The following is a 12421-nucleotide window of genomic DNA, read 5'->3' as shown; positions in this document are numbered from 1 at the left end:
TGTGGTCCAGGGTGAAATGTTTTATTCAACTGAAAGTATCCATACCGTTAAATCCACAGTATTCTAATCCTACATTTAAAAACAGAAGCCTACATCCGCCTATTCAGATCTTTTCTGCTCTCCCCGATACGTCAGAAGCGTGTTTCCAATCTCCTTTAGTTCAGGGAGAGCTGAAAGAGTTGTCAAAGGTACAGGCAGTATGCAGCGAGAAAACAATGACGGACAAGATACACGTGGCTTCACTCACACAGACGAGACAAAAACACGAAACGCACCCAAAACTCTGGTGTCTACAACTAAAGACGTGACGTGTCATCTGTTACATACGGGTCCTTTCCTTCAAGCTTTGCTGGGGTGAAAGCCACCGGTCAGGAATGTTGTGGCCTAATATTAGTGTTGTCTGATGTAAACGTCTCCGTTTCTACCCAACGCCTTCCCAAAAATTAAATATTTTGTCATGATCAACATTGTAATAAATAACATGGAGTGTAGTGAAAATACATTGGTCAAGCCATTTATATAACTTTGCAAATGCTCTTCTTTCATTCTGTGTGAGCTAGTAAATACACAACTGTTGAACTCTCTGAAGTTAGCACCACTAATGCATTATTCGACCGAGTATAGTGCGCTTCCTTGGCCAGGGCATCTAAGAGAAACAAGGTGTGTGAGGATAGGTATTCAAAAAAGGGAAAAAAAAGACAAATCAAGTCAGGATTGCAATCCTCAGCTTCCTATGCCTCGAACTCCAGACCCAAACCCAGTTTGTGGCCACCGGCGTTAATGTTCTTCCCATCCAGAAGAGCAGAAAGGGTCAGCTTAATACCTGGACCGAGAGAAGAGGGGAAAAGTCAGACAAGGAACTATCACATCCAAGAGAGCTTACTGGAAACAATCGGGATCAGCAAGACTTTTCATGTTTTTAAAAGCAGCCTCTTCTGCTCATCAAGACTGCATTTATTTGATCAAAAATACAGAAATATTATTGCCATTTAAAATAGCTATTTTGTATGTGAATATCTGTTAAAATGAAATTTATTTCTGTGATCAAAGCTGTATTTTCAGCGTCATTACTCCAGTCTTCAGTGTCACATGATCCTTCAGAAATCATCCTAATATACTGATTTACTGCTCAACAAACATTTCTGATTATTATCAGTGTTGAACATTTTTGTGAAAACTGAGATTATGACAAAATATGGTTTTTAATTATTCCCATGTACATTTATTTTAAAATGCAATAATATTTCACTATATCAAATTAATGCAGCCTTGGAGAGCATTAGAGACTTCTTTCAAAAACATAAATAATAAAAAAATACTAATAATGAAAATAGACCGGTAATGTATGGTCACAGTAACAGTAAGATTGTCATTGGAATCTAATGATTATAATATGCAATTGTAACATTTATCTTTATCAGCACTATGAAAGTGAACATCAGGCACAACAATACAACTATGATGGATATCTATAGGTACAATGTGTCACATGACTTCATTTTAAACACTTCTGTTTTCACAGTCCAAACTACAACATGACAACAGACTATTCAAATGTACCCACTTGAGAAAGCTTCTTTAAAAAGCAGGACAAAAATGTCTCAGTATGGACAAAAGTCAAAATGTCTCCAGGTTAATGTGGATAACGTCCCAAACACACTTTCCCAGAAGCTTCCAGCAATCCACGAAACGGGTTCAGCTAAACTCTGCAGGACAGCGGTCGTCCAGGAGCAGAGGAATGGGCATTTGCAATAAACTCACATCTACACACACTCACCAGGCTTCAAGGTCTGAGTATATCCCAGGCCGATGAGGCTAGAGTTATTCACTTTGGCCTGCAAGACAGACAAAACAAAAAAAATCCCTGAAAACAAATATAATAGCACTAGATTTCAACTCCTTCAGACAGCATGGGCTTATATTTGATGACCAAAAGACCTTTCCTAACAGAGCATGCTTCACAACATCTCATCCAGACCCTTATAATGCATAATAAATACTGGTTTCATAGAAAGTGTTACCACTTACATAGGGCATTTTTTTACGCTCACATCTTGAATTTCAGGTTCAATTCTGATTGCATTCTGCTAGGCTACATCACACTGTGTCAACACTGTTGTAAATTTCATATGTACAAATATAAAGGTTTGGTGCAACCGGTCATCATTATGCCAAGAGGTGCCAAAAAAATGACTGCTTGATCAGTGAAACATTTAGAAAAAAAATAAAAATACAAGTAGCAATGCTAACATTACACATACCGAGAAGGAAGCATCGGCATCGATCTGATACTTGGCTGCGATGCCAAAGCGGGTGTTGCTGTTGCCGGCGGTCCAGGCCAGGTTGACCCCCGTCTCCAGGTTATCGTTCACTTTCTGGTAAATGGAGCCACCGAATTCTGTTCCATCATTCCTGCAATTTGAAAACACATCGCGACATCTTTTTATTAATAAAATGCACTGAAATGCATGAAGTACACTGAAAGTTCTCTAGGTGATCATTTGTTTTGAACAATGAATTTTACTAAATCACATAACAGCAAAACAACATTCTGACTATACTTCTATTCCAAAGGATATTTCGATTTTAACCACATCTCAATCAGCTGAGATCCACAAAAGGGAAAACATACACAGGGTTTCCCCACTGGCAGATATTAGTTCTTGTTTTAAGCATAAATTGACTTAATTTTGTTCAGAGTCTCAGAAAACAAGACGTCATATCTTCAGTTTGCATCTCAAATAAACGTAGGATGTTTTAAGGCAATTTTATAGATATGTGACCCTGGAGCACAAAAGCAGTCTTAAGTCTCTGGGGTATATTTGTAGCAATAGCCAACAATACATTGTGTGGGTCTAAATTATTGATTTTTCTTTTATGCCAAAAATCATTATGATGTTAAGTAAAGATCATGTTCCATGAAGATATTTTATACAGTTTCGTACTGTAAATATATCAAATTAATTTTTGATTAGTAATATGCATTGCTAAGAACTTCATTTGAACAACTTTAAAGGAGATTTTCTCAATATTTAGATTTTTTTTGCACCAGATTTTCAAATAGTTGCATCTTGGCCAAATATTGTCCTATCATAACAAACCATACATCAATGGAAAGATTATTTATTCAGCTTTCAGATGATATATAAATCTCAATTTAAGTATCCAGGTTTTAACAATAAGCTTCAAGTTTTTTAGATGAAGAAGAAATTCGGGAACACCAAATTCAATATTCTAAAGTTCAAAAATGCTAAGTTCTCAAAATGCAGAAATTCAGACTGTATGGGTCATGGAAAGTGGGTCAGAGGTCATGGGTCAGAGGTCAAGCATCTCAAGCGGGGGGGGGGGGGGGGGGGGGGGGCTGAGACAACCAGTGAGAAAGATTGTAATGTTTTGTAATGCATGCAACATTTAATACCAAGACTTTATGAATCTAAGACTTTCAGTTCCATCTTAAGGCCTTAATTTATAGATTATGACTTCAAGACCCACATAAAGAGTAGGGTTGCAGTATTTTTACAAGAAAACACTACTTCATAAAAAAGCATGTTTAATTCATTGCCTGTCTTGCCATTTCTACCAAATCCTACATCAAATGCATTTAGTGTAAGAATATAAAACTGCAATTAACTCAAAACAAATCTGTTGATTACTGCTTTAATTAATCTGATTATTAAAATGATAATTTTTAACTGCATTTTTTTTTTATTTTAAAAAAGCTGAAGCGAGTCTTTACACAACTAACTCACTCGTTAAGATTTGAGCTTCAATGATATAAACAAGCTCCAGACATCAGCGGGCCACTTCCTGCTGCAAAGCCCTTCACAAATCCAATCGCCGGGGAATAAACGCATATATAAATAACCCACCTTTCTAACCTTGAGACTGCTGGAGACAGACAACAGACTCGATGTAGGTCTGAAGATATTGCGTTTGGTACATACACGTTTGTGTGGAGCTGGAACTCGTCGGTCTTGTAGCCCACCGCGAAGTTGCTCTGGGTGACCCGGTTCCTCCCAGCCTCGAAGGTCATCTGGTATCCGGCCAGCCAGCCCTCGAAGCCCACGACCACGGCTCCGTGCACCGCGGTGCCGTTGATATCATGGTCCACGTCACAGCCCAGGTTGATGTGCTCGTGCTGGTAGCTGCTCTTGATCTTCCCACTCTTCTTGCTATGGGAAGTTAGGAGAGAAGCCAGCGAAATGTCAGAGGAAAGTGTGTTGAGTTTGTGTGAAAAACCACAACACTGAATGCAAGTCTGTCATCAAGTGATACAGTATTAATACAACGCTTGAGTCTCATGCGCTCGTTTAACTAGAGCTACACGACTAATCGAAACAAAACTGAAAACGCCATAAGGCTTCGTGTGATTATCAAATCGTGAGGCTGAGATTTAATGAAATACATGTGCATTTCTGTGTTCATTCACACGTCAGCAGCTCATGATCCGGTGTTTTCAGCGTCTCAGTTCAATGTAAATGATCCCGAGTCGCTTTAACATGCATTTGGAAACTAAACATGTAGCAAACTTCTAATGAGAGGCGCTTATCAATGAAAGAGGTTTACTGTAAAAAATTATGTTTGGTGGTTTAGCTATAAAATGAAGAAATTAAGACAATACTAAGATATTAGTCACTTTACAAAATCATGCCATCTTTTCTATCAAATACAAATCTTTATTTTACAGTGAAATATTAGCATAGTAATTCATTTAATTTCATTTTGTTTTTAGAAATTCTTATATTTTTATTTAGTAATAACACCACCAAGTAATATTTCTCATTTAGTTTTGTCATTTTTAGATTTTTTTTAATTTAGTAAATAAATAATAACAATATTCATTATTAGAATTATCATCATCATCTTCATATAATAATCCTAGAGCAAACCACTAAATTTTGGCCAACTTGTGAATCCCTGCAAATGTTTTTAAATTGCATTTTAAATCACAATTACAATTTTTTATCAGGAGACAGAATAAAATAAATTTAAAAATGTTAAATAAAATAAAAATAATAATAATAATCTGCAATTCTCGATTACAACAGTTATATTTATTTTTAGTAGTTTTTTTATTTTTATTTATTGAAAAAATTAAATAAATTCTTATTATTACTGTTGTTGTTGTTGTTATTATTATTGTTGCTGTAAATCCTAAAGCATATCATAAAATTTTGGCAAAATTAAAAACAAAAACAAAAACACGAATAAATTGCAATTCTACAAATTGTGCAGTTCTAATTTAGACTCGCAACCAAAAACGAATACATCCCTCCATTTATATATTACTGGAAATGCCAAACATCAATACAGTGGCATCGCCTGTAATGGAGCACAGACATACTGAACACGCCACATACCCAGTGTTCGGAGAGAAGGAGGAATCAAATGTCAACTTCAGCCCTTTAGCCAGCTGAGGAAAACAGAACAGCATTCGTGTTAAATGACAAGAACGTAATTCATATCCAATCAAGTGTAGCTCAGTTTTGCGGGTCTCGTACCTGGTCCTCCAGAGTGATCTCCGTGCCCAGAGTGTTGTCGGTGTTCCACTTCTCGATGAAGGTCAGGCCGTGTTCTGCCCACTTGTACTTGGTCTCCAGCGTTCCTGCTACCTTGCTGGTCTCTGTGTTAGCCGAGCCGGAGCTCTTGAACTCCTACAGCACCAGGAGAACACATGCGTCACACTGCATTTAGAATTTAAAACTTTAGGGGTTTAGAATTTTAGAATTTAAAACTTTAGGGGTTTAGAATTTTAGAATTGTGAAAAAAACTGGATACTTGCAGTCTAAAGGCCATTGCACACAGAGTCCGAAATTTTCACACGTTGAAAAATAAATACGAGCTACGAGCTGTCAAGTTCATCCACTTCGTCTCGCAGCACAAAGCACTGTATATAGAGCCTTGCACACAGAGTTCACAGAAATTGGTGGTCTTCTTTTTAATATGTGGCCCTAGCATCGGTAGCAAAGCATCAAACTGAGCCACTGACATCCTGAAGTAAACACTGAATCGCTCGTGATAATCCTGCTGCTCCTTAATAAGGAGGGGGAACTCTTCTTCCTCTCTATATCTCAGGATTGGATGGATCAATATTTCCTCTGTTTTTTTTGTGTTTTTTTAAGAAGCGAGAGGACAACAAAATCATCCTCACTGCTTGAAGACTCCATTTAGCCCTATTTTGCTAATTTTTTCGCAAAGGATTAATTAATACGCATCGGACTCAGTGTGCAAGGTTTCTGGACGTAACAAATTTTTAGGATGACGAATACGAAAAAACGCATACAAAAATTTTGGACTCAGTGTGCAAGGCCTTAAGAATTCAGGAAATCAGTTATTTAAAAACAATTAAAAAAAAAAAATACACATCTATAAAATTGCCATAACATTTTTTACATACCAAATGTACAGAGTTCGGGTTGTAAAAAAAAAAAAAAAAAATTTTTAATTTAAAATCATAAAATGCATTGTAATATTAAATTTTGCTGACACTTGTCTATAATTCAAATGTACAGAACTGTCATATTTCTGGCTGCATATAGACTGTATATAGTGTTTGCAGTGCTGGAGTCAGACGAGGACATCCGCCACTGCAGAACAAACACACACACACTTTTCCCAAGATAAACATCCATGGGTCAATTAGTGCAAACAAGTATGAAAAAACGTGGAGCACTTCCATGTCCGTGTGATGGTCAATATCTGCTTTTGAGGGCCACAGATTCATGCTATCATAAAATGTGATAATGTAGTTTTGGGTTATTATCTCTGACAATATCAGTTAATCAATATTCATTTTGATGCAACTGTATGGATTCTTAAATCCCAAGATCGATCTTTGAGTCTATGCTGTTTTCCGTTGATGAACAGAACTTCATGAACATTATTTGTAGCACCTGTCATCCAATAATCACAATGAGCTTTGCGTTTTTTCACTTTTGATATGAAACAAATCTTTCAAATTCTGTCAATTTTCATGAAAATAAGAGCTCTAGAAAGATGCATTTTGCTAAATATATACCCCAGGGTTATTAGAGTTAACAAAAACTAAAACCATAAAAAATGTGTAAAAAAAAAAAAAAAAAAAACTTCAACTTTGTATTTTAGTACATTTAACTTGATATACTAAAATAGCTAAAACAGAAATAAAAATGTATTAAAATTGTATACATATTAAAAACAACTCAAATTAATAAAAAAAAGATTACCAAAACTTTACCTAAAATAAAAATAGAAAAAAAAAAAAAAAAAACACTAAATATATTATATAATAGGATCTCAAAAATACTAAAACACTGATATGCACTATATTACATATTAAGGTTATATTTAATCAACCTGTTTAATTAGTATATTTAATTTATCATATTCACGCTTATACGTATATTAAGTGAATAAATCACTCATGAAAACAAGTTATTACAACCACTATTTAAATTTCTTATTTCAAAAACAAATTGGATTAGGAACAATTATATTAAATACACAAATGTGCAATTTAAATATTTGCATATAACTTTTTGTGTGTTGATTACTCCATTGCAATTTTGGCTCTGTTGTTAATTTTAATCTTTAATATTACAGTAATGCTTCCCTGCATAGTTTACAGCTTTAGCGGAGATATTTTTTCCTAAAGAATCTAAACAAATCAATTTGATTCATAAAATTTCATGAGTGAAATATTCACATCTGGACAGAAATCACATCAATATTTCATCATGTTTGGCAGAAAGATAGTATTGTTGATTGAGTCTATGACTGAAATCCACTGGCTACTTACCAATCCATTCTCTGACTTCGTTTTCAAGTCCAACTTAATAAGACCAAAACCTGCAAATGACATAAACATCACTAACACGCAAAACAACACCCAGGACTTCATACCAGAAACCGATTAGTCGACACAGTCGATTTTATAATATGACTTTATATAGTCTTGCGTTTTTCCATGTGAAGTGAAGTGACATACTTCCAAGTATGGTGACCCATACTCAGAATTAGGCTCTGCATTTAACCCATCCAACGTGCACACACACACACACACAGCAGTGAACACACACACACCGTGAACACACACCCGGAGCAGTGAGCAGCCATTTATGCTGCAGCGCCCGGGGAGCAGTTGGGGGTTCGGTGTCTTGCTCAAGGGCACCTCAGTCGTGGTATTGAGGGAGAGAGAGCGCTGGACATTCACTCCCCCCACCTACAGGCCCGAGACTCGAACCCGCAACCTTTGGATTACAAGTCCAGCTCTCTAACCATTAGGCCACGACTTCCCTCAATGTCTGCTTATAAGGAGTTTTAATAGGAGTGCAACAGTCGGGTTTCCAAAGAAAAAAATCCCATTGGTTGTCTCCATAGGGGAATTGATTTTTAATGTTAACTTGTAATTTACGAGGTTGTTAATAGATGGTATACGCTTGCCTGAAATCCATAAGAACTGAGTATTGCAACTTGTTTTTTTAAATAATCATGTTTATCAGTGGAATTCCTGGTAAAAAAAAAGATTCATGATTCTACCAAAAAAAATCTCTACCAATCAGAGAAGCGAAATCACACCAAGAATACTTTTTAGCTCCGCCCACTGCCATAAAACACTAATCAAGTCACCCTGCACTCTCAAACCTATCTATATGCATAATTTGCAGTAAATGTTCCTATATACTGTACATAATCAACATCTTTAAATGAATAGTTTTATATTTCTCTATTGAGTTTATGGGATTGTAGTGCTTTCCCCTCACTAAAGCGGTTCACAGTCTTGTCTTTTTGTCTGATTTTTAAATACTTTTTTGCTTTAAAGCAACATTTGTGACATTGTGATTGGCCTCATAGTAGGGGTGGGCAATATGGCAAAAATATCATATCACAATGGTTTTTTTTTTTTATATCACGATTCTTTGTCATGTTGGTTTTACTATTTTGTCTGAGCAGTACAGCCAAACTAATTTCCCTATTATAAAGACAAAGCCTTTCAAGGTAACAAAATATAAAAAAAAAGAATGGTCAATATTTAGGCCAAAGTGAGCAAAGATGAAAATCTGTCATTATTTTATCTTTGTTATTAAAAAATAAGAACAAAGATACACATTACAAATACACAAATAAATATAATATAATATAATATACAAATAAAGCAAACAGTGTTTAATTTTCAGGTACAACAGGTGTATTTAGCAGAGCATTCATGAAACTGAATGAACAAATATAAAAGTAAAACACTATATAGATTGATTGCTATTAAAGTAACTTTTTTCAGTCAAGAGTAGAGAGTTATTTTTTTCTCTTTGTGTTTTGTTGTTTGAACATTAAAGAATACTGTCTGTCTGTCGATTCTGTCGTAGCGTTTCATATTTACACCATTTACTCACTCAAAAGTTGTTTTAAACCTGAATGAGTTTCTTCTGCTGAACATAAATGCTATTTTGAAGAATGTGGAAAACCAATCAGTTCCTGGTCCTCAGTGACTTCCATAGGATTTTGAATTTTTTTTCCTACCATCAAAGTCAATGTGGACCAGTTTGGTTATCCACATTCTTCAAAATATCTTCCTTTGTGTTCAGCACATGAAAGAAATTAATACAGGTTTGGAACAACATGTGAGTGAGCAAATAATGACAGAAATTAAATTTTAGGGTGAACTATCCCTTTAATGACAGTCGGGTGCATGTTCAGTTCTGTCCCTTTAAGAGCTGCACGCATCCGTTTCTCTCAGCTGTTTACTTTCATTTTAGACATAACCAACTGAGTCTGTATATAAATCTTGTGTGTTTTGACAGTATTAGCTCAAAAGATAACTTGGTTTAGTAATCAGGTGCTGTTAGGCTTTTTAGTTCACGCGCTTCGGGTGTACGGGCTCAGAAAAAGCGCGCGTCAGACCAGCACGTGAATGAAAAGTTTAACCGGCAAGGCTTTAAAACACACGCAAATAATGTACTTTTGTGATTGTGAATAAGTGCAGTGTCCCGTGAGAGTAACACTGAATGTATGAGGTGTTGTACAGTACATTGATACTGCGGCTCCAGAACTGTAACTGATAGAAGGTGTGCTGTATTGATATTTCTTCAAAAGCAGATCGTGGAGACATTTTTATCGTCGTCATATCGCACACCTCTACCTCATAGCTGGTTGGTTTGGATCATGTCTTATAACGCTTTAACAAAAACGTTTCCCTATTGGATAAATGAATGGTACAATTCTGAAACAAAAGCTGCTGATAAAGTGGGCGGGCTCTTCTATATTGACTGACGTTTAGGCCTCTGATGATTGGCTCCTGAAATGTTTGGTACATATGCCACATCAAAGTGAACAAATCGCAAACTCAAAACATCAATACATCAAACAAAATGAATGAAACAATATGAGGAGTTTTTAATGATTTGATTGATAAGGTTTAACTTAACGTCCTCTGCATATTAATGCTTCTGTGATATACATACACATGTGCATGCATGCGTGCGTGCGTGTGTGCGTGTGTGTGTGTGTGTGTGTATATATATGCATTGTTCTTTTTTATTATTTATTTATACATGCATGCTTAGGTTTATGTGTGTATTCCGCTCTAATATAAAACCAGATGAATTCATACCATATCCTTTGGTGAAGATGTCCCTGGCAGACTTGCCCAGGTCTACATATGTTGGAGGAACAGCCATTGTCTGAAACAGAGGTGAAGAAGGTCAGCCAGAGGTCACATCTAGGATGGACTCCAGTCAGCAAATCATAATCAACATCATAGAAAAATCACTGACCTACTGATAAACATACTGCATTTTCAAAATGTAAGAAAGTCAAATGGCATTCCACCTGCTTCTGACAGACCGTGCATGTAGAAAATCCACATCATCTTCTAACTACAGAGCAATAGCCGCTCATCTCAAGGACATCACACACACATTACAATCAGACCTGCTCCACATGATGCATGCGAACATTTCTCCGAGAAGAAACTAGATGAGAGTGAGCAAAACACAATGCAAATGCTGATGTAGGCGTGAATGAATGCATGAGATGAGGATCACTGCACAGAGCAGAGCCCAATGGCGCAGGTTTAGGCCACTATCACAGCAGATCGAGCACAGAGGCACCTCTCCACTCATGCAATGTTGCAATATTCGGTTTCGATCACCTGATGACAGCGTCGTACATTTAAACAGCACTTGCACGTTTGATTACGCGCAGACACCCGATGCACATTCACAAACGCGACAAGGGCATTTAACGTTAATGCATTAGTCCAGGCTGCATCTCCAGCACACTCGCTACAGATTCCCCCGAGGCCTCGCTACTTTGAAGTGCAATGCAGGATAAATGTCTCACTTTTGAACCCACCTGTGTAAAGTCGTGAGGACAGCGCTGGGCAGGACTCAGCCGAGAGGATGAGACGTGCAGCAGAGAACGACGCCAGACTCACGCAAGAGCGTCGCTTACGCAACCGACGCCACGCCTCTGCAGAATAATCTTGAGCATCGCCCCAGCAGATTCACATCATCCCAGCACCTCCAGATCAAACTACATCTGGATTTAGTCAATTAGGTTTTTTTTGTATCATTATTTTTAAATCGTAGTTATAATTTACGCATCACCTTGAAATGAAACTACATCTGGATTTTTTTTTTTAAATGAGGTTTAATTTGCTTACCTCTTCTTCATATTACTTATTTTTTTCATTTCATTTCAACAACATCTTAACAGAACAATATAAGCTAATATAAGCACAACTGTAAGTTCTCACAGACTGAGACATTCATATTAATCATACAACCGCCATACAAGACATTAATCAAAATACAATTAAAATAAAATAAAATACTTTCGTGCAAACACAAACAATGTGGATTAAACAAAATCACACTTATTAAACAAATCTAATCATTTCTGGGCCTTATCACTTCTCATAATTTTTAAGACCTCCATATACATGGCTAGCTCCTTTTAAAGACATTAAACTAGTGTTTTCAAAACTTTACATTTGTGAATTAAGTATTTTAATATGAGAAGTAAACAATTTACAACAAAATCTACCATGTTGTCCCCCAAGTGTAGGCCTACTCCAGATTTCAGCCGAGATGGAAAAATAGATATTCTTTGTTTTATCCTTCAGTCCAAAATATTAACCACATTACAAATTAAAAAATAAGTGTTCAACAGTTTCTAAATCATTATTACAGAATTGACAAACATTACAATCCACATTAAATCTTCATCTCAGAAATTCCTTAGCAGGGTAAATATCATACATAATCTTAAAATGCACTTATTTAGCCTATATTTTGCACTGTAAAAAAAAAAAAAAAAAAGTTGAGCCAACTTAAAATTTTAAGGCAACCAGCTTCAGCAGATTTTTGAGTTCTCTCAATTTATTTTTGTAGGAGATTCTCAACTTTTTGTTGTATAAACGTAAAACAAGTTTAAAATAAACAAA

At 36.1% G+C, this 12421-nt stretch overlaps 1 protein-coding gene across 2 annotated transcripts; it reads right to left on the bottom strand.

Moving 5' to 3' along the window:
- LOC306862567 (non-selective voltage-gated ion channel VDAC1) lies at positions 1-11433 on the bottom strand. 2 transcript variants are annotated; one of them, XM_079405452.1, is made up of 9 exons: positions 11329-11433; positions 10586-10655; positions 7778-7827; positions 5502-5654; positions 5361-5413; positions 3945-4172; positions 2262-2412; positions 1778-1835; positions 1-823 (listed from the first exon to the last, which is right to left on the bottom strand). In XM_079405452.1, exons 2-9 carry the CDS (start codon positions 10650-10652, stop codon positions 732-734), a joined length of 852 nt encoding a protein of 283 aa, XP_079261578.1. In that variant the 5' UTR covers positions 10653-10655; positions 11329-11433; the 3' UTR covers positions 1-731. The 2 variants fall into 2 exon arrangements, with proteins under 2 accessions (XP_079261578.1, XP_079261579.1); XM_079405453.1 differs by having other exon boundaries at positions 11317-11406.
- Between the last annotated feature and the right edge of the window lie 988 nt (positions 11434-12421).

This window comes from Barbus barbus, assembly GCF_936440315.1.
Source record: "Barbus barbus genome assembly, chromosome: 43".
NCBI classification, from domain to species: Eukaryota; Metazoa; Chordata; class Actinopteri; order Cypriniformes; family Cyprinidae; genus Barbus; species Barbus barbus.
Note: the sequence above shows the minus strand (reverse complement) of the source record. Positions and strands in the feature narration are given on the sequence as shown.